General features: G+C 41.5%; 1 protein-coding gene across 4 annotated transcripts in view; it reads right to left on the reverse strand.

The window, feature by feature from the left end:
- The window catches only part of Plpp1 (phospholipid phosphatase 1), a 60,271-nt gene that overhangs the window by 18,681 nt on the left and 17,869 nt on the right, over nucleotides 1–23,721 (reverse strand). The window contains exon 2 of one of the 4 annotated variants that reach the window (XM_059276738.1): nucleotides 11,429–11,583. The exons of 2 other annotated variants lie outside the window; for them this stretch is intronic. In XM_059276738.1, the coding sequence (XP_059132721.1) occupies nucleotides 11,429–11,583 (155 nt within the window). Of the gene's footprint in view, nucleotides 1–11,428; nucleotides 11,584–23,721 lie in introns of those variants that run through there. One more of the 4 variants, XM_059276741.1, reaches the window with a different exon arrangement.

Raw genomic sequence — 23,721 nt, forward strand, 5'->3', positions numbered from 1 at the left:
TTGCTTTTAGTTTTTTGGTTAATAATAAAAAACACACCATGGGGAATACTTCCAATTCAAATCCTTGTTTGCATTCCTAATTATTTCCTTAGAATATCTCTATGTAAAATTAAAGGATATAGACATTAACATTTTTGACCAATCATTTCTCCCTAAATGTAACTAACTGTACATTACCAATTCACCAGACTCAGTACACAAGTGTGGAAAAATTGAATATTCAGACAGTTGATGCTATCTTTGACATGTGTGACTTCACGGCAAAGGACTGTTTATGTTGTTGTCAGTTCAAATCAAATATCCTTTTACGTTTACCAGAAAGACTACATCTCTTAAAAAAAAAATCTCTTTTCATAATTTCTTAAATGACTGTATCTGCCAATATTTTTCTTAAAATTTTAGCTAGGAAATTAATTTTAACTTCTCTCCTATTTTTAAAGAGTTGCTTGTTTATCGTGTGTGTGTGCGTGTGTGTGTGTGTGTGTGTGTGTGTGTATGTGTGTGTGTGTGCGTGCGTGCGCATGAACATGCCTTCTTATCTATTTGTACACCTTGGGCACGTGTATGTCCACAAAGGCTGGAAGAGGACATCAGCTGCCCCTAGAACTGACTTACAGGTGGTTATAAAGCCACCCAGTGTGGGTGCTGAGAACCTACACTGGTCCTCTGCAAGAACTACAAGTGCTCTTATCCACAGAGCCATCTCCCCAGCTCTCCTCCCCCCTTTTAAATAACCTTAAAGCACAGAATATCCCCTAAAATCCGTACTGTAAATTTACCACTACACCAACCACCACCATCTAGCCTTAGGACACTCATGAGCCTGTGTGCATTCAGTCCATCCTCCTACCACAGACCTGCTGCGGGGCATTTCATATAAATGGAATCATACAATAGTCGGTATTTCCTGTGTAGCTAATATCATTTACTATAACATCCTTGAGGTTAATTCATGTTGTGGCATGCATTTTCCCTATTGATATACCATTCTACTGTCCATACAGAGTACATTTGCTTTATCTATTCACCAGTTAATGGACATCTCAACTGTGTCCAGTTTGGGGATATTATGACTAAATACTACTGTGAACGTTCATACACAAGTCTTTGTGTGGATGTATTTTCATTTCTAACAGGCAGATACCTACAAGTGGAATTCTGGGTCATGTGGTATGTTTACATTTAACTTTTTAAGAAACTGTCAAATTATTTTCCAAAGAGGCTATAGCACTTTACATTCCCACATCCTGATTTTTAATATGTCCAATGGCCACTCACAATGAACCCATTTAAAACTCAAGTTCTCTGAATAGTAAACTTATAATCATCCTTGAAATAGTACAGCTTTCTGCTTCTAATAATGAAAATCTTCAATGGTTCAAAAGGATATAACATAATAACTCACAACTTTCACAAACTGCATACCACAAAAATCTTTCTTCATCCTCCACCTGACATAGGAAAAGATAGCTAAAAACACCAATTTCTTTAACTCCCTCTTCTACATATACTCAGGGTCTTGGAACAATAAGAGAAATACTTACAAACTGTTTCAGTTAGAAAAATTCAGCAAAACTGAGAAACTGGTTATCTCTTATATGACAAAAACTCAGGCCAGCCTGGTCTACAGAGGGAGTCCCAGGACAGCCAGAGCTACACAGAGAAACTCTTTCTCAAAACAACCAACCAACCAAACAAACAAACAAACCTCTTCTAATATTAGGGAAATGAAAATACCTCCATCAAGTTAATGTTTCTCTGTATAGCCCTGGCTGTCCTGGAACTTGCTCTGTAGACCAAGCTGGCCTTGAACTCACAGAGATCCTCCTGCCTCTGCCTCCTGAGTGCTGGCATTAAAGGCAGGCATCACCATGCCAAGATTCTCTTTTACTAAATCTTAAAGACCTTTGTAGTAATTTAATTCTAAATACATTTAATTCAGTATGCAGACCAAAAGACTGAGGAACTCCATTCATGTCTTAGCAATTCCAGACATTTAAATCTTATTTTTGTCAACATTAAGGTACATTTCATTATAAAATCTAATAATGCATCAGAGAATGAGGTCTTAATGTTCAAAGAAAATCATCTTTAATTATTAAGTAATCATCCAAATCCAACAATGAACTGAGATCCCACTTTTTATGGTCACTAATTAGGGGTCAGTGACAGTCTGGCAGTGGTCGGACTGTGGTCAATTTCTGGATTTAAGCCAACAGGATTTGCTGGTGGACTGATTCAATACACATGAGAGAATAGTCAAGGATGGGAAGCAAGTTGAGCAAGCCATTTAAAGCCACATTAGCTGAGAAATGCAACCCTGGCAATGGAACTGGGGGAAGGGATGGATCTGCTCGAGTTGCCTATAGCAGACGGCAGACGTAATGTCTGCAGTGTGGGCAAGAAGTCAAGGCTAAAGATCTAGAGGACACACATGAGTCCTGGGGAGATCACAGAAGGAACAAGTCCAGAGGAGAAATGAGGATCCAGTGATCCCAGAGCACTCCAGATGAAATGTTCATGGAGAAGAGAACCCTCACAAAGGAGAATGAAAGAGGGGATGGGGACACACACACACACACACACACACACACACACACACACACACACACACAGGCAAATACATTTTTGTTTTGGTGTTTGTTTTGGGTTTTTTGTTTTGTTTTTTAGACAGTGTTTCTCTGTCTTTGGAGCCTGTCCTGGAACTCACTCTGCAGACCAGGCTGGCCTCAAATTCACAGAGATCCCCCTGCCACTGACTCCCAATTGTTGGGATTAAAGGCATGTGCCACCATGGCCTGGTGAATAAATTATTTTTATATAGAAAGAAAAAATGGGGGAGGGGGCACCTGCATGCATCTGGTAAGATGGAACTAAACCTAAAAAAATGTAGAAAAACCCAAAGAATCTACTCCAAAATCCTAAAATAGCAAGTTAGAAAGAACATAGAGTATAAAACCAATACAAAATTTAATTCCACTTCTATATACCTGTAATGAACAATTAGAAACCAAAGTCAAAAGTACCATACCATCTATAACTGTTCAACATACTGAAATACTTAGGTATGAAGCCTCAAAAATCCACAAAGCATCTATGTATATTAAAAACTACAAACACTGATGAGAAGCTCAGGACCTACATAAATATAAAAATAAATATAAGCTATGGCATTTTCATGGCCTGGGAGACATAACTAGGTGGTGGTATTCCTCCTTTCCAGAATGATTTACAGGTTCAGTGTACTACTAGTACAATGTCATCATCATCTTTCTTCCTCCTCTTCCTCTTCCTCTTCCTCCTCTTCTTCTTCGTTTGCTTTTTCAAGACAGGGTTTCTCTGGCTGTCCCAGAACTTGCTCTGTAGACCAGGCTGGCCTCAAACTCACAGAGATCTCCCTGTCTCTGCCTCCCAAGTGGTGGGATTAAAGGCATGCGCTGCCGCCGCCGCTGCCGCTGCCGCCGCCACCGCCACCGCCACCACCTGGCTTTGGTGCACTTCTTATTTTTCAGGCATTAACAGTAATACACACTTTATGTAAAACTTATACAGAAAGACAAAAAAAAAAATTAGAACTGAGAAACAATCTGGAAAAAGAATGAAATTGGAGGAATCACTCTGAATTTTGCAAAACAAAACAAGACAAATAAAACAACTTCAATGGTATAATTTTTCTTTTAACCACTCAATTTTAAGCTACAGTATAAACTCACTGGTGGTATAATAATAAAGTAGGAAGACTCCAGAAATAGACCCATACAAATATAGCCAACCATTTTTAACACAGGTTAAAAAATTAAAAACAATAAAATGGGGGAAAGAGAGTCAAAAGTATTAAAACAATAAGGCACCTACAGACCTAAAAACAGAAACAAGAAAAAATATGTATGCAGACTACAGGAATCTCTCTCCAAACTCTACAGTGGACGTTGGTTACAGCACACACACTGGAGGTCGTTAGTTATTACTCTCATACAGGACTTAACACAACTCTTGTTGTGGAATACAGGCACCATACCTGCAGAATTAGTAGGCATCATAAAATAACTTTTCTATAAAGATTTAGAAACTGGTCAACTCTTAAGAAATTTTAGAGCTTTGAGGATTCCTGGCAATGATGTGTGGTCAGAAGTATGATCTTTATATGATCATTAGAAAATACCTAACCCCCCAGTCCCAAAATTACATTTCCTGCCAGGCATAAAGGCACATGACTAATGCCAGCATTCTGAGGGTGAGGCAGCAGGATTGCAAAATTAATGTCAGCTTGTGTTATATAATGAGTTCCTGGGCTACCTGAGCTACAGGTGAGACACTGTCTCAGTAAAAAACAAGAGAATCATTACCCCCCAAGTAATGCTCAATCAAGCTTAGCTCAATCAATCTTTGGATCTCCCAGACCAAAAAGATGGGTGAAAACGGTTTGAATTCATCCTTGCAGATGCTAATCTGTGCCTACCCAACCCCCAAAACTGAGTTTCTGGCAAAATGGCACTTATCTGGGGGTTTGGAAAGTCAAATCAAGAAAATAATAGCTTTCCAACATATCTTTCCACATATCAAGAATAGCTAATTGCATTTTAATTATTAACTTCATTTTTATCTTATATACTTTTACTTATTATAGGGGTAAAGCTATTACTTATCTTCTAATTTAAAAGTGTAACTTAGAAATATAAGTATTGATCTACATTAAGTATAATTCTGTATGTATACATAGATCTTATAACTACTACAATAAATCAGATTTTAAAATTGGCTTTTATTTTTCTTGAGAATTCCATACAATATATTTTCATTTTATTCTTTCTTCTCTCTCAACTCCTCCCAGATCCTCTCCCACCTTGCTACCTACCCAACTGCATAGCCTTTCTCTTTGGAAAAAAAAAATGGAGTCCAATTTGTGTTGGCCGATTACTCCACTTCTGAGCATGGGGCCTGCCCTGGGGGTACAGTTGACATAATCATTGGAAGAAGACTGGTTTCTCCTCTCCCAGCATCTGGAATTGTGAACAGCTCAATGGCTAGACGTGGGACTTCCTGAGATCTTGCCTGGCTTGAGCTTGTGCAGGTCTTGTGTGTGCTGTCACAGCCTCTGTGAGTTCCCAGTGTGTATCAGTCCTGTTATATCCGGGAAACACTTTCCCTGAAATCATCTCCTACCACCTCTACCCCTCTTCCACATAGATCCCTGATCTTGAGGATCTTCTATTAATTTTCAACAACCAGACTCACATTCATCATAATCTGTAACTGATGAAAGAACATACATATCAAAAGGGCCCACATGACTTACAAAGTCCATCACAACAGACCCAACCCACACTAAAGTCACTGAGGTACTGTCGGAAGGAATTTGCTGAGGTTAAATACCTGACTGCTTAACAGCTATAAAAGCTATGAAAGAGAAGTATATACAAATCTTGAGGACTTGTTTTAATAAAACTTGTAATATGTCTACCACGGTCCTTTATAACTATTCAATAAACACAGCCTTTTATTTTCATAAATATCCAAAAAATTCTGCATTGAAATATCTGAATATCAGAACTCCCACATATTCATGTTCATGACTTCTGCTCATCCTCCGGAAAGGGAGAAGTTCTGTTCCCACTCTCACTGTAGGAAAGCAGGGTAGCCGGTGGAAAGCCACCATTAAAAGATCCCTCACTGAGTCCCTCACTGAGTACCTACCTTGTAACCAGGCAGGCAGTGACTGAGCTCCTCCTCCAAAAAAGCAGGTTGCTCTAATGCCATGCCCTGAGCTCCTGCTGACTGCTCCTAACCCACCAACATATATACACAAACTAACAGTTTTCTTTCTACAAGTGATACAGATTCCATTTCTTGTGATATTGGAAACATGGGTTTATACTACAGAAAACTTGCCATTCTGAAGAACCAATAAATGTAAAAATCTTAAAAATCATTAACAAAAAAATATTAAAGTGGGTTTTCGGTTTGTTTAAAATTATTGAAAGATGGAGTCCACAGGAATTTGGTCCCCATCTGGTACTGAGTAGCGTTCTAGAGAGCGTGGTGTGTGCAACATCAGCTATCTCTAGCTATGGAAAATACTGAAACCTTTCATGAATGACTTCTGTGGTGGTTTGAAAGAAATGGCCCCCAAAGGAAGTGGCACTATTAGGAGGTGTGGCCTTGTTGGAGGAAGTGTGTCACTGTGGGGGCAGGCTTTGAAGTCTCTTTTGCTCAAGCTTCCCTCAGTCTGTTAGTCAACTTCCTGTTGCCTGCAAGATGTAGCACTCTCAGCTCCAGCACCACATCTGCCCACACTCGGCCATGCTCCCTGTCATGATAATGGACTGAACCTCTAAAACTGTAAGCGAGCCACCCCAACTAATGTTTTCTTTATAAGAGTTGCCATGGTCATGGTGTCTCTTCACAGCAATAAAATCCCTAACTAAGACGAATTCTTTTGGGGACACTATATTCACACATAAGGATATTCAAAAGCACTGTGTGCCATATCTTTACTTCCTGGGACTTCCAACAACCTACACTCTAGTCACAAGGGGTAATTTCATTTCAGTGGTTCCATGACTAACTTTTAGCCATAGTCTTTCTCAACAAAAAGGGATTTGGGGATCTTAAGTAGTTAAAGGAAATAACGAATTACGCTAAGGAAGATCATCAGGCTTGGCAGCAAGTGCCTTCACCTGCTGAGGCCTCTCACCAACCTACCTCAGTTCTTTCCAAACAGCCGACACCAAACTCAATCTGAAATCGTCTCCTGTCAAACCTGACTTGAACAGACGATGGGACAACCACAAGCTTCACCCCATTTGCTTTAACTAGTCATGATCCACTGGGTAAATATCGTTGTTTCTGGTTATGAGGTCCAACGTAGACTCTGATGAGGGATGTTGCTTAAGGCATATGAATTATATAATATTGAATTAATTTTAAAAGTTTTGGTTCCCAGAGCTTTAGATTTAGACTGTGGGTCTATATTTGGAGAAAATCTTCACTACAGATGCTTCCAAATTCAACCTTTTACCTTACTTATCAGATAGCCAAAAAGGTTTTTTAATGTAGTAGAGGTCTATTGTACAACATTTGAATAGTAATGGCTTCTTATATCTGCTGTGGGATAATGCTCTTGTACACAGTAAAGATTTGTCACTCGAATTAGTTTAATAAAATGCTGATTGAGTATAGGTGGGGTGACCAGACTAGGAGAATTCTGGGAAAAGGAAGGGCTGAGTCAGGACTTACCAGCCAGACACAGAGGAAGCAAGATGAGAATGTCGGATTGAGAAAAGGTACCAAGCCACATGGCAAAACATAGGTAAGAATTATGAGTTATTAGTAATAAGCCTGAGCTACCCCAGATGAGCATTTATAAGTAATATTAAGTCTCAGAGTCAATTATTTAAGAAGTGGCTGCCAGGTATTTGGGAACAGGAAGGCGGGAGAGAAATGTCCCGCCTACATATATCAAATGCACTAAATACCCCCCACACCTTTTCCCTCCAATTTTTGAGACAGGCTGGTCTTGAACTCAAAGAGAACCACCTGCCTCTGCCTCCTGAGTGCTGGGATTTAAAGGTATGTGCCATCACAGTTGACAACACTTTTTTTTTTTTAAATAAATGTCACAATATTATAGTCCTCTGGAGCAGGAGTGTTCAAATGTAAAAACACAAAACTGTTGTTAAAAACTTAATTTCTAAGTACCACTATGTTTTCCAAATTTTAAGTTTTAAGAAACAGTAGTATATACAGTTATTAAGCTGTCAACCACTCCTCTTTCATAAGGACTATTAGGTCCAGGAGCTAGAGTTTAGAGGTAGAATGCTCTCCTAAGAAGCATGAGGCCTTTAGGGTAGGCTCGGGGAATATAAGAACCAATAGCCTGCAGTTGGAATAAATATTATGTTAAATGAATCAATAGGGCCAGCTCGATGGCTACGTGGGTAAAGGCACATGTTGCCAAGCCTGATGACTTTAGTTCAATTCCTGACCCCACAAGGTGGAAAGAGAGAACCTACTCTCCCGAGTTGTCCTCTAATCTCTACATGCATACTGTAGCATCTGCACCAAGCACATATGCACACTAAATAAATGTAATTGTAATTTTTAATTAGTTAACAAATTGTGCAAAACTCTAAAACATACATTTGCTATCTTATCAGATAATCTTACTCCTAGAAATTAATAATACTGACCATATTTTGTAAAAATCATTACTTTTCTTTAACAAAACAACACTGACATTTTATCAGACTATCAGAACATTAAATAAATATATTTTAAAATTAATATTCACTGTATATATGTATATGTATGTGTACTGGTAATGGTAGGGATAGAACCCAGGACTTTCCATAAGGCAGGCAGGTGCTCAACCAGTTTTTAAGCCTCACTTTATTTCTTAAAGCATTTATTTAAATCTGAGCAGAAAATAAATGCTCCCATACACAACCTCTCTATTCTCAGCACTCACGCTTGTCGTATAAACACCTTACACTGCTCCAGCACATTTGATATTAGCACACTGGTAATAACTAAAGCCCGTGGTTCCCTTTAGGGCTCTTTCTTAGTTCTATGTGCATTGACGCATACACAGGGCCAGCACCCACCATCACAGTATCTATCACACAGAATCATTTCTGTCCTAAACACCCTCTGCATTGGGTGCTCCTTTTATCCTCCCCTCTCCCCACGTGTCTCTGCACGAGCTCTGTAGTCCTGCGTTTCCACAATATCACGGTGGACATCACAAAATGCACAGCCTTTCCAGACTGCCTTCTTGTCTTCAGCAATATGCACGTAGGGTTCTTCCCTATGTGTTTGATGGCATATGTCCTTGGATTGTGTTGTTTTGTTCTTGAAGTCCTAAGGACACAACCCAGGACTCGCCCATGCTAGGCAAGTGCTGTAGCACCGAGCTACACCCCAGCCCACTAGTTTCTGTGTCACCAGATATGAATAATTCCATGTGTGAGATACTCCAATACCACAGTTCATTCATCCATTCAACTACTTCAAGGCATGCTGCTTAGTTTTAAGTTTGAGCAATTATGAATAAAAGTGCTACAGACACATGTGTGCAGTTGTTTTGTTGTTTTTGTTTTAATGTGAACAGAAGTTTTCAACTCTTGTGGTAAATGCTTAGGAGCACAATTGCTGAAGCCTATGGTCAGACTAAATTAACTTCATAAGAAATTGCCCAAGTGTCTTCCAAAGTACCTATACCATTTCCTGCAGCAGTTGGCATCACCAGTCTTGAATTTTCACTATTCTGGGGGACACGGTGGAACCCCAGTTTGATTTACCATTGGTCTATCTTCTCTAGTTGAGGTTTTCTCTTCAGACCACCTGTCCACTTTGAATTGGGTTGCTTTCTTTTCACCCCTCACCTTTTAGCTCTCCCCGACCACCCCCGTGAACTGGAGATGCTCCCACTTTAGCTTCCCAAGCCCAGGACTACACCCAGCTTGGGTTGTTTTCTCAGTGCTGACTTCTAAAGATCTTAGTGGATCTTCAACTGTGCTCCTCCATTGGGTTGGGAAAAGCATTCCAAAACACCTGTCTGTGTGTCCCTTTCTCTCTCTCTTTCTTTTCTTTTCTTTTCCATCCTCCCCCCATCCCTTCTGTATTTTCACAGGGTTTCTCTGTGTAGTCCTGGCTGTCCTGGAACTCACTCTACAGACCAGGCTGGTTTTGAACTCACAGAGTCTCTGCCTCCCAAGTGCTGGGATTAAAGGCATGTGCCACCACCACCTGTACCAACTCCTTAACAGTGTCTTTCAGAGCAGAATTTTTTTTATTTTAATGAAGTCCAGTTCACCAATCTTCTCATGGATCTACCTAACCCTCCCCTGCTGTACACCCAAGGGCAAAATTATTTTTAATGACCAAAAAACTTTTACCTCAGCTACATGGCAGCCAGCTGGAGATATAAGAGACTCTGTCTTTAAAAATAACATTATCGTTTAAAGCAAATATCACAAATTCAGCCAATTTCCTAGGGCCTAAATTAAAAAAAAAACAAAAACAAAAAAACAAAAAAAAACCCAAAGGCAAAGTTTGTAGCTTCCTCAGCTAGTTTTCAAAATCACATTAAAAACAGAAAACAAGCAAATGACTATGAATGCATAAGCCTTCACTTCCCTTTTTTCTAAAGTGGAGTAAGAAAGACTAGACTCTCCTGTTGTCCTAGATAGCGTTAACTGTCAACTTGGCACAGCCAGGGGACACCTGAGAAGGGCGTCTCAAGTGAGGGACTGCCCAGATCAGACTGGCCTGTGGACAAGCCTGCCACGGCCATACAGTTTGTAACCAATATCAGTCTCTGTGTTTACTTGGTCGGGTCTGAGCGGCTGTGGGACTGGCAGGTGAGAGAGATTTGTCCTGACTGTGGGCCAGGCAGGAAAACTTATGCTACACACTTGAAAACTATTCAGGGAAGAAGAAAACTTACAATGAAAAAGACAAACTTAATTCAGATTCATGAACTGCTAAAGCAAAAAAAAAAATATATATATATATATAGCTTATTAAAAATCAGGAAAGAGGCAGCCAGTCCTGCTGGAGAACAAGGCTGCTGACAAGACTCTAAGAGTTGAGACACACCTAAGGAGCTGAGCTGACAAGACCCAGGAGGACACAGGAGAAAAACACAGTGACCTGCTGCACTCGAAGACACACAAGGGGTCAATCTTTGCTCTGCTCCTTTTCTTCAATTTCCAAGTCAGATAAAAAGACATTTGCCTGAATCCCAGGACTTGGTCAACAGAAACAGGACCAGAAGTCTCAAACCAGCATGGACTACATGACACCCATCTTAGACAGACACAGACAGACGGCGAGGCTTAGGAATCAGGACCAAGTAGAAAGCAAGTAGGCACAACATCCCCAGTGGCTGTCTTAACTCAGTCTGTGAATGCTAACATGGGATGGAAGTTTCTAGTAACCTAAAACACTAAAACCTAATCCTAGAACTTGGTGATCTCAAATACCACAACTTTAAAATAGTGATAGTCTTCATGTAATCTGTAGACTTCACTTACAATCCTTCTCTGTTTATCTTTTCAAATTTAGAAAGTAACATCTTTTTATGATCTCAATTCTCAGCCAACAGTGTTAGGATAAAGCAGAACCTTGGTTTAGGCTCAGCCCTGAAAGAGCTTTACTGGAGCTGGGCAGTAGGGGGACTCTACCTCTTCATTTGCATCCTGGGAAGAGCTGGTCCAATGACTTCAAGCTGTTTTAAGTAGCATACACCTTTGACTGGAAAATCACGATGCTCTAAGAATAAACAGTGGAATTCTTTCCTTGAGCAACCATTTTCCATAGTAACACTAATAAAAGTAGGGCTTGAATTTACCCCCACCCCAATGCCGTCACTTCATCCAACCTCCAGCACAAGAACCCATCACTACCTGCTTGGTCATTTACTTACAGAGGAGATGGGTAAGCCAAGCCCCACTATGATGAGTATAATGCTTCTGACGGTACTGTCATGGTATGGATACTGGATGCTGCTGTCAGTACAGAAAAAGCCTCTCTGAAATGGATATATGTGGCCCAAATTTAGAACAGCCATAGGCATGGAAGCTGTTGGGGAAGGGAAAAAAAGACACATATAATTACATTCAGTTCACTTCTTTAGGAAGAAGGGGTTACGGGATGTAAATCTTAACTCCACCCTTTGTGGAGAAAGATCGATATTCTCTGATATCCAGTGGAAGGGTTAATGGGACCACGTAGCAGCTGCACATTCAAAACTGATCCTCTTGCCTGCATTGACCTCTCACCTTAGGTACAATCAGAAAAGAAGCCACCAGGGAAAAGAGCAAAATTGATGCATAGGAAAATAAAGCCGAGAATGTCGGCAAGTTTTCTACTTTTATATTCCATAATTAATTTCTATTTAACAGCTTAATATCCTAAATACGTTTAAGGAAAAAGACAAACTAGCATAAATGAATTTAGTAATAGCATCATAATATTTGAAGGACAAAAAAGTAAAAATCTGTTTCACATTAGAATGAAGTTCGAAAAAAAAATTTTTTTAAGTATATTTGATAATAAAAACAGAAAGGAGCAAGCCCTTGTTCCCCAAGGCAAACAAAACAAATGGCTTTATTGGTCTTGGCAGGGCTCCAAAACTACTTTAACATGGCATAGTGTTAAACTTGAACGTGCCTCAGCCTCCCAAGTAGCTAGGTCTACCCACCACGCCATGTCACCTGGCTGGCAGTTTCCAAGTATGTTCAAATTTACACTGACTCAGGCTTTGCTTTCTACAACTCAAACACCCACACATCTGCTCCCTCATTACACATGCAACACCAGACTAGGCCGGGTACAGAAAACCAGTTTGTGCCAAAACAGGTTGAAGATCTTGGCTGTATGTGTAAAAACAGAATGGACATCAGAGAGCTCGTTTAAAAAGAAATACCAACACAGACTTTTTTCAAGGGAGAGTAACAAAATGTTCTGGGTCTTGACTGTGATGGTAATTCTAGTAATTATTATTATTGCACACACATCCAAAAAGAAATAAGAAGCAGAAATATACCATAAAAACAGAAATATGATTGTATGGTATAAAAGTACCAATAGAAATTCAGAGATTGACATAAACTGAGATAGTCAGAAAAGAGCATCAAAGGGGAGGCGGCAAACAGGGGGAGCAGGAGGCCTGGGGGGGAGCGGGAGACGGGGGGGGGGGGGGGGGGGGGGGAGCAGGAGGCCCAGGAGGCAGCAAGGGCAGCACCAGAGCCACCAGAGCAGCAGCAACAAGAGCAGAGGGAATGAACAAGGGGTCCATCCCATCAAGACAACTTCTCCACACTTCATGCTCACACTTCATGCTCACACATGCCGAGCACCGGACGACACAGATGAACTCAATCCTTATCTCGACTCTGTGAGGGTCCCACTGCTCACTACTTACTTACTATGTTTAAAGTGAAGGATGATGTCCTGGAGACAGCCAGGGTTCTAATCCCGGCTACTCCCCAGTCAGTGTGCACATGTTCTCCTATGGATACAAGGGATCCTGCTGCAGTAAAAGGTTAGAACTGTGTTGAGGAAGACAGACTGGAGGCAGTAGGTCTGTCCTTTTCAAAAATGCTTGTTCAGTAAATACATCTGCTCATGATGGAACCTCACAGTTAGAGGGACATCTTTGCTGCTAATTATCTCTGAATTCTGAAAGTTTGAGGGCTTCGGGTTGTGTTTATTAAAGGATTTTGAGTTTAAAACACTGGTCTAAGAAAGAATTTACCTTGTAGGAAATGAAAACCAGTCTTCTTTTGGTCAAAGTCAGTAACACAGTAAATAAGTATTTTAGAAATGAACATCTAAAGCAGCGAAAGAGGACAAGGAAATATTTAACACAACTTTGAAATGATTCAGAAGTTGAGTGATCGCGTCAACTATGAAAACAGAAAAGGAATAACGTCGTGGGGACAGGACGACACACCCTGAAGGCTGCTCACACTGCAGAGGCAGACTGGAAGGTGACACTTCAGAGTCTGGAGTAGAGAATGGTCGTCCTACGGTAGAAACGTGAGGTTGTAAGGAGGACTTTCTTCATGGTGAATGCCCGTGAGTTCAGTCCTGAGAGTCCTTACTGCCTTTGGGTTCTCCCTCACTTCCTACTGGCCGTCAGCCTTGTCTCCCTCTCCTCTCACAGCCCTGAAGGTTCCAATCACACTGAACTACTATGCTTTTGAAACCCTGGGGTTAATATCCTGATCCGCCCCTTGGAATCCCACCCCTCAGCTCCGCCCTGCATCCTCGCGTAAAAGCCTCATTCTAGGAAAAACTCCTCCCCTTCCTCTCTCTCTCTTCTGCTTTTCCTCCCAGGAGGTGGGCATCCTCAACCTCTCTCTCTCTCTCCTCTTCTCTTTCTCTGTCTCTCTCTTTCCTGTCTTTCTCTTCATCTCTCTATTACAATAAACTCTCCACGTGGATGCAGCGCTGGGTTGTGCATTACTGGCCACTACTGCTGCGGTGTGGCATGGCATGCATCTGCCCAGCATGTTTCCCTGCACATGCAGGATAGTCCCTCCCGCCCCCCACAATAATTCATAACCCTGGGTGTCTTTATAGAGTCTCCGTCTTCTATTGGTGAGAGCTGCCCCTCCCCTCACCTGGCCAATGACACTGTGAACAATTATCCTGCTTTTTTACACATCTTTCAGCAACTCTAAAAGCGGATACTATTTTTACTATTATTGTGCCCTTTGGATCAGGAACATAGTTAGAACTGAATAACATTTTATTAAAGAGCTAAATAAAGAAACTTCAGGATAGAGATGGGTAAGCATTCGAAATTATAACTTAAAGAGGATAAAACAGTTCTCAGAGAAAGCATAAGGTCAAGAATAACAGAGCGATCAGTCAAGAACTAATGGTCTTCATAAAACCATGAAGAGAGACTCTAGAAGGAGGAAGAAGAGAGGGCTGGCTGGCTGGCTGGCTGGCTGGCTGGCTGCACACCCTAGTGGGCAGGGGATGTGTCTACCTTGTTTAGCAGCATGTACTACCATTCTCTGAAAACACGAACACTAGAGAAGGACATTGCTAGACTACAAAAGCCAAAGCTGGAGTGCCGCACAGCCAGCTAGCTAGGTAAATGCAGACTGTCGAATGCCCACAGTAAGGAGAACGAGGTCTCAGAAGAGACGACGGGGTCTGAAGGGCAGGCTGTTAATTCGACAGTGTTCCTTTCTGAAAATGACTTTCTATCCTTTGACAGTTCCAGCACATATACCATGGGGTTTAGTTACTCCCCCTCCCCGCCCTCCTCCCACTGAAACTCTTCTGCTCAACATGTCTCCCCCTCCCTTCATGTCTGCTGTGTGAGCTGTTACTATAAAAACATCCTTTTCTTCAAGGTACAGTACAGGGACTTCCCCTACTGTTCATAAAGGTTACATATTACAGGGAGACAGAGAGAGAGGGGGGGAAAGGGGCAGAGTCATCCCTCTGAATAAATACCTCTATTTGTACGTGGTGGCATATGCCTACAGTTCCCAGAATTTAAGGAGCTGAGGCAGAAGAATCATGAGTTCAAGGCCAGCCTGGGTTACACAATAAGATCTTATCTCAAAAATAAATATTTTTTCTGGGATGTGACAGAGCACACCTGTACCCTGGAAGCAGCATGGAAGGGTCTCTGTAAATTCAATGCCAGCCTGGTCTACACAGTGAGTTCCAGGTCAGCCAGGATGATGTAATGAGAACCTGTCTCAAAATATACATTTTTTAAAAGATCCTTTATTTGCTATAGAGATTATTTGTAATGGTAATATTTTAAGGGAGTGATGGAGAGTTGCATGTTCAAATCAGTATTACAGGAAGAGTCTTCTCTAAACAAATTTTCATGAGGCAAGCAATTCTTTCCTTAATATCTAAAGAATATAAATATGTTCCTTAAAAGTTTTAAAAAAAAATTATTTGTTGCATATGTAGGCGTATTTTGCCTGCATGTACATATGTATACCACGTATGTGACTGATACCCAAGAGGGTGCTGGATCCTCTGGAAATGGAGTTACGGATGGTTGTGAGCTACCATGTGGGTGATGGGAATCAAATCTGAGTCCTCTCCAAGAGCAGCAAGTGCTCTCAGCCACTGAGTCATCTCTCTAGTCCCCACAGACATTATGTTTGACACTAGTAATAATTCTAGACACGTTTCTCTCATTCAAAGTTCCATAAGAGAACTCATTTGCAATAGCTCACGTGTACATTACTGTCAGAAAGCAGGTTTTAATAGTCAGCAGATATAGTCCCAGTACACCTCCTCCCTTCTTCACTCAGCATGGGCGGCTGAACACAGATAACCTACAACTCTCTCCCCTCTGCCTTCAGTTAGGTTCAGCCAACAGGGACGGAGAGGCTGTAACTGGCCGGAGCCAGAGGACAGAAGCACAGAGACAGGCAGCTATCTATCTCTCTGTCTCCCTCCAGCAGGCTCACTATGGGTTTTAACCCCTACTCTGGGGCCACAGCTGCTGTTCAGTCACCCCGACACTCAGCTCCCTTTAGGGCGCTCCCAACTCAACCACTCCTTCTCTTCGAAACTTTGGTTTAAAAAAAACCTTCTGCAGCCCATGGTGATCTTGTGTAACAATATCCTGAAAAGGTTTACATAATTTTCCTTTCTTAAAAGGTGCAAGTTCGGAGCTGGAGAGATGGCTCAGCAGTTTAGAGCACTGGCTGCTCTTATAGAGGACCGTGGTTCAATTCCCAGCACCCACATGGCAGCTCATAACTGTCTGTAACTCCAGTTCCAGGGGATCCAACACCCTCATACCAATGCACATAAAATAAAGTTAAATTAAAAATTTTTTTTAAAAAGGTGCAAGTTCAAGCACGGTGTGGTGGCATATGACTTTGAACCCAGCACTTGGGAGGCAGAGGCAGGTGGATCCCTGTGAGTTCAAGGCCAGCCTGGTCTACAGAGTGAGTTCCTGAAAAGCCAGAGTTACACACAGAGAAACCCTGTCTCAAAAAACCAAAGGAAAAAAAAAAGTGCAAGTTCAAAGAAACCATAAACTAACACAGCAAACAATCTGAAACTCAAGAATATTCTAGAGGTATGGCTCAGTGTCAGAGTACCTGCTGAGCATACATGAAATCTTGGTTTAATTTCCAGCAATATCGTGTGTGTGTGTGTGTGTGTGTGTGTGTGTGTGTGTGTGTGTGTGTAAGGGAACACTTTCATTTCCATACACTATTGTTTCTCAAGCTTGTTCTTCCACAAAAACAAACTGCTACCAAAGATGAACAGACTGAACAGAGCCATGTTAATTACTAACGCAACCTTATAATTTACAAATTCCCAGAATCCTGAAGTCAATGTCTGCGGAGCCCAGCATCACCTCTGAACAAAGCCTCAGCTGTGAGTGCTGTGGAAGTGCTTCTCAGCAGGGGCCTCCCAGTGAAAAACAAGTCAGGGACCCAACTGCATCTTCTTGACTGACCCACCCCAAAACAGAATTCTACAGCCTCTTGCAGGAAAGAAAAAAATCAGACCTACACATGAGATGCTGAAGAACAAATAGTAATCCTGCTTCAAAGTAAGGCCTAACAAGTAAACAATCAACTTCATACTTCCAGCTGTCCTCCAGGAAGAGTCTGACCACCAGGGAATGGGTTTCCTGGAAGAATGGAAGACCTTTTCTCTTAACCCACCTTCAGTCTATAACCTGGTAAACCTGAGCAGCTCCGCACCCACACAAACCTACCTCTCTTCTGTTGACCAGTCTGTATATGGAGGTGGTCATGCTCTATGCGACCCTGGGACAGCTACTCTACCACACTCAGGCTAAGCGGCCCTCTTGATGCCCAAGTACTCTACTGCAAACAATGGAAAGGAATTGTAAAACCTCTGCAAAATCTACAATATTAAACAGTCAGGAAGTTGCTTCTAGACTAATGTTTCACCGAAAAAGGAGATAAATAAAACTCACATGTAAGAAACACATTCCATAGGGGGAAAATCGGCTATGTAAATCTCACCATGTGTGCACATTTTTGCATTTTTCTAGTAGTCCAGATTGTGAAGTGTGCTTCCGCAACCCTTTCATTTCCTCCTCTAGCTGCTGAAGGTCAGAAGTAAATTTTTTGGCTCTTTACTGCTTTGTGTTATCGGAGTTGCTCTTAGAAAGTTCTATTCATTCCCACCTTAAGGAATGTTCTTTTGTGTCCAATTCAGTTTTGACAAAATACAGTTTCTTACTTTCTTTCCAAAAACAGGGTTACAAATTCTTTCCAGAGTCACATGAAGCATCCTCCTCCCGATCAACTGTTATGTGCTATTTCTGAGCGTGTATGGAGGTCAAAGGACAACATGCAGGATGATGCTCTCCTACTACATGGGTTCTGGGGCTCCAGCTCAGGTCCTCAGACTTGACAGCAAACACCTGTATCCACCGAGCCATCTTGCTGGCCCTCCACATCCATGTATTCTTGACCAAAGGAGAATCGGTGACAGCTGTACTTCAGAACAGGGTCAGCAGTAGGTAGAGGTGAAGGGCAGGTGAGAGGGGCCAGTGTTACAGAGCCCTGGGTCAGAGATGAGAGTGAACAGGCAAGGGGCAAAGAACAAGGCACCCTCAGCTCTGAGACACCTGCTTTCTGGCTTAGCTGCTTGGCTACTACAAAAAGCACTCCACCCCTTGTCTTTCATTGGGACAAAAGAGAGAAAGCAAGGGAGAAAAGGCAGTCTGTGTTTAAATGAAACTTACCAAAGAAGGGTTTTGGTGTTTTGTGGGGTTTTATTTGGGGGGGGGGGGGGTAATTTGTTGTTTGCATTTTATGGTTTTGAGTTGGCAATTCACTGCAATATTTTAGTTCATTCACATACTTATGACCTTTTTATGTATATACTTAAACAGCTTTTTAGAAAGATGCAGAGGTGGAGCTGAGGATATGATCAGTAGTAGAGTATCTGGGTAACATGTATGGCCCTCAGATTCAATCCACAGGATCACAAGAAAACAAAGGCAAAGCCGTGAATTTCCAAGGCTGTTGGGGGAGGAGGAGAGGGAAGAGTGCTCACCTATTTATTCACACCTGTTGTTTCCTTTCCAGAAAAGCACGTGAGAACAGTGCCAACTGGCCAAGAACATTCATGCCTTCCACTCCCTTAAGCTAACAGCTGTTCTGTTTTCAAGCTGCCGAAGGTCACAGTCAGTAGCAAACTTTCCATGTGGCTTTCTGAATGCAAGAGGCAGGGAGATAACTAAGTCATATGTGCTTGTTTCTAGTTTCCCTTCTTACCAGGGAAATCTATTGAAGCGATAACTTAATCATGTCTTAGCTGAAAACCACTGTTTACAGAACTGGAACTGGAGTTGGAAATAATAAGGGCACATTTTGAAAGCAAAATTGTATCAGAACAATAAATGAGCAGCCTATCAGAAATGCAGTATGCTAAGACTCAAAAGGCTACACACACCATTTAACTCCACTGATATGAATTCTAGGACATTATAGGATGGAGAACAGCTCAGTGGTAACCAGAGGGGAAGAGCAGTGGGAAGAGCAGATAAAAGTGTGAAAGAATAACAAACCAGTGACTTATGGAAAAAGTGACCAATTCTGTACCCTGACTCTGTAGCAACTACATGGCTAAATTCTACTTTGCCTAAGTTCATTCTATGGGACTGGCGAGATTAAGTAAGCGTACATACTGCTCCTGCAGAGGAGCTAGACTTGGTTCCCCGCACCTACATGGAGCGGCTCACAATGGCTTGCAAGGCCAGTTCCAGGGGATTTGACACACCTGGCCCTCCTTGGGCACTTGTACACACACGGTGCAAACAAACCTATGCACACACACACACACGCACATATAAACATAAATAAATACTTTTTAAAAAGTTAATGTAAATTCATTATGTGCCAAAAGAAAGAAATTTACATTGTATAACAAAACAAATCAACAACAACAAGAAAGTATCATTGCAGTTTAGCTGAGGCTTCATCTCACCTCCATATTTGCTGTACCAGGGACTTCAGCCTACTTGCCATATGATTTGCTGTGAGGGACCAGCCCCGACACTCATTTACCCCAGGAACTCTTGAGGAATGAGGAGTAAGAGACTTAGACACAGAGAAGGGAGAGAAAACCCAGAATAAACTCAGGCGGGTCTGGATCCTTATCCACCGGCCCAGAGCTTTCTTCCAAAGGTCTATTTATAACAATGCCAAGGGGTGGAGCAAAAGCCCTCCCCCTTGCTAGTTACAGTCACCTGGTACCCAGGCCCGTGGTCCAATCAACCTCTCCATGCAGACCTGCTGGGTACAGCCACTAGGAAACCTAGTGGGCTGCAACAAGTTGCTACTCCAATATCCTGTAATCCTTCCTTTGGTGTAGCAGGATGGAGTCCTGGACAGGGCTGAGTAGTCAGATATGCCTACGTTGGTTTACTTCTGGAAACCTTCCCACTAGGTTTCCTAGTGGCTGTACCCATCAGGTCTGCATGGAGAGGTTGACTGGACCTTGGGCCTGGGTACCAGGAGACTCCCAGTGACTACTTGAATGAGTATCAGCAAATTTTTTTCCTTATTTCAGTTTCCTGTCTAGTAAATGAGAAAAATATTTACCTACCACCCAGAAATGTTATGAACTAAAAGCCCATTCACTAATGTGATACCTGGCATTATTCTGTATTTTCTCTCTTCTGTTCTCTTGATGTGATATGTCAATCTATCAGAATGAAGCTAGCAGATTGACTGTCTCAGAGTCAACACTATCTAATCTGCTCAGCTGTTTTGATCTGATGTTAAAGGAGTTACCAAAGAGAGACAGAAGCTGACAGACCAGACCAGAGTACACTGAATAACCAGGAAGACCCGAGGTTGCCAAAGTTTCTCCAAGGATGTACTGGGCAGCAGAACAGAACAAAACTTGCAGATAACCTAGATTTTCAAATGTGGGCCAGTGAGATGGCTCAGCAAGTAAAGCCTATGGTGGAGGGGCAGAAGCAGTTCTCAAAAGCTTACCTCTTACCTCCGCACGGGAGCCAGAACACTCACTCACACACGTGCACACTCAAATGAATATTTCAAAATACATAAAGTTTTTAAACGAGGGACAAAGTGGCGAGTGTCAGATACAAACAATGAAATATCACATAACCATCAAAATTCTGAAGACTAGCCAGACACAGTGACACATATTTATAATCCTAGCACTCTGAGAGACTGAGGCAGGAAGATTTCAAGTTTGAAGCCAGCTTGGCTATACAGTAACTTCTAGACTAGCCTTTGCTATATAATGAGACCTTGTCTCAAAAGAAAAGGAAAAAAAAGAAAAAGAAAAAGACTACCTTCATTTTACAAAGAATATAACCTGTATATGCTGGAGTATATTACAGTCTGATATTTGGACAGCTGAGGCAGAACTTCTGTAGCAGAAGTTTGTAATCAGGGCAACCAGCATAGTGAGATCCCACCTCAAAACCCAACATTAGCAGGCTGGGGACACGGTCTGGTGCTTAAAAGTGATTGCTGTTCTATCATGAGGGCCAAAGTTCGGATCCCAGCATCTTGTCTGTAACTTAAGATCCAAGGGATCTGTCTCCCGTTTAGCTTCCAGGGGCACCCACATATGTAAGTATACAGACACTCAAATGCACACACAGTAATAATGATAGTCATAATAATTTTGTTTAAGATAGAAAAAATAAAGGCTGGAGATAGCTCTGTGGTTAAGAGCACTGGTTGCTCTTCCAGAGGACCTAGGTTCAATTCTCTCTACCCACATGGCAGCTCACAAGTGTGTGTAACTCCAGTTCTAAAGGATCTAGTGCCCTTTTCTGGCCTCAGTGGGCATCAGGTGCACATGTTGTACATATACATACAGATAAAATAGCCACACCCATTAAAAATATATTTAAAAATAAAAACAAGGCAATAGGCTAGCAAAATGTCTCTGAAAATAAAGGCACTTTTCACACAAGCCTGAGGACCCAGAACCTACACGGCAGAAGGAAAGAACTGATCCCATTAAGTTGTCCTCTGCCCTCCACGTGTGCATCATGGCACATACGCCCCCTACACACATATCATGCAGACACAATAATAACATTTTTTCAAATTCTATTTATTTTATCCATACGGATATTTTATCTACATGTATATGCACCACATGTATCACGTGAATGTCTGGTGCCTATGGAGGCTAAAAGATGATGTTGGATTCCCTGGTACTGCAGTTACAGATGGTTGTAAGCCACCTTGTGGGTGCTGGCAATTAAATCTGGGTTGTCTGGAAGAGTAGCCAGTGCCCTTAACCACTGAGTCATCTTTCCAACCCCAATATTTACAAGGGAAGAGAGGAGGAGGAGAGTCTGGAGAAAGAGCTCAGTGGTTAAGGATACTTGATGCCTTCCCAGAAGACCTGGATTCATTTCCTAGCCCCCACACAGTAGCTCACAACTAGCTAAAACTCCAATTCCAGTTCCAGGGAATTCAATACCCTCTTCTGGTATCACTACCAGGCACGTAGTACATATACGTACATGCAAGCAAAATATTCCAACACATAAATCTTTTTAATTTTTTTTTTTTTTGGTTTTTTTGTTTGTTTGTTTGGTTGGTTGGTTTTTGTTTTTTGAGACAGTGTCTCTCTACATAGCCCTGACTATCCTGGAACTTACTATATAGATCAGGCTGGCCTTGAAGTCACATAGATCTGCCAACCTCTGCCTACAGAGTGTTGAGATTAAAGGGGTGCTCCACCATGCCCAGCTGAAAATAAATCTTTAAAAAAAAAAAAAGTTAAAACCTTTTTTTTTTTTTAATTGGAGGGTTGGGCATGGTGGTAGGTATAAGCTTGTAACCCATCACTTCTGGCAGAAGCAGGAGGATTGCTGCAACTTGGGGATCAGCTTAGAATACGTAGCAAATTCCAGACCAATCAAGACTATATACAAGACACATGCATATAAAAACAACACAGAAAATATATTAAACCACAGTGTGGAAAGAAGTCCACATCTCTGGGTGGTAATGGGATTACAAATGACACAAATTTTATTTTGTCACCCTTTTAGATTTTTATCAATTAATTATAAATTGATTTTAGAAAACCCAGAAGTCACAGAATATTTTTAAAGAAAAAAAATTAACCTAGAACTCAGTAATTGACAGCACTCCATATCATCTAAGATTTAAATATGAAAAATGAGGAACCAAGTAGATTGTACCAGACAGTTATCCAGTGAAGCATCATAAATTTCCAAAGTCAAAAGAAAGAGAAGGGGAGAAAAAAAGGAGAGTGAAAAGGTAAGGCACAGTTTTTCAAATGAGATCTCACTGTATTGCCTAGGCTGACCCCAAACGTGCAATCCTGTCTCAGCCTTCCACATAGCTAGGATTAACAGGCATGTACCACCACATACGGCTCTAGAAAACATATTGTTTTATTTTGAGACAGCATTGCTTTGTAGCCCAGGCTGGCCTCAAACTTACAGCAATCTACCCTCTTCAAGTGCTGATCATAGGCGTGAGCTACCACGCCACCTGAATATGTCGTTTTTAAATTGGAAAATGCATTGCAGTTCCATAGGTATACTTCATCGAATGCTGTATCCAGACATGTGTCCATCTTGTCAACAGCCAACAAGCTTCAGCAGACAGCACAGGAGAGTTACAATAGAAAATGTTCCCTTTGAAGTACAGTCTCTAGAGTTTAGTCTCTGGTTTAAAGATGTGAGCTTCAGGGGTTTGTCTACATACAATAAAACTCGTAAAACAAAGAATTATATATTTGGGAAGAATGCCTTGTTAAGTTGCTTCTCGGTATGAGAGAACACACACTGAGACTGGGCTCAGCAAGCCCGCTCACAAAATTCCATGAGCCAGTGAAGCCTTCTTAAGCAGCAGTAAGAGGAAATCAGTTCTCCCATCAATAGAAAGGCCTATATTCCTGTGAATAGAACATGGTCACTATTATAACAATTCTCTGATAAAGCTGTCAAATTCAAATGCTCATGAAAATTCTTGAGTTGTCATCTACAAGAGCTAATACATTAATGCCTCAGAAGTTGTATAGGGTAGCAGTGAGAGCAAATTTTAAAATCTTTAAGGAGACTGCTTCAATAACCAAACTTACAGAAATCAGACTGACTTGATTCATTATCTAGACACAAAATTAGGTATCTTGATGCTCAAAATATGTGCAGAAAAATTTCAGGAACTCTACAAATAAGGCAGGTAG

The sequence above is a fragment of the Peromyscus eremicus genome, chromosome 11, assembly GCF_949786415.1.
Source record: "Peromyscus eremicus chromosome 11, PerEre_H2_v1, whole genome shotgun sequence".
In the NCBI taxonomy this organism is placed as follows: domain Eukaryota; kingdom Metazoa; phylum Chordata; class Mammalia; order Rodentia; family Cricetidae; genus Peromyscus; species Peromyscus eremicus.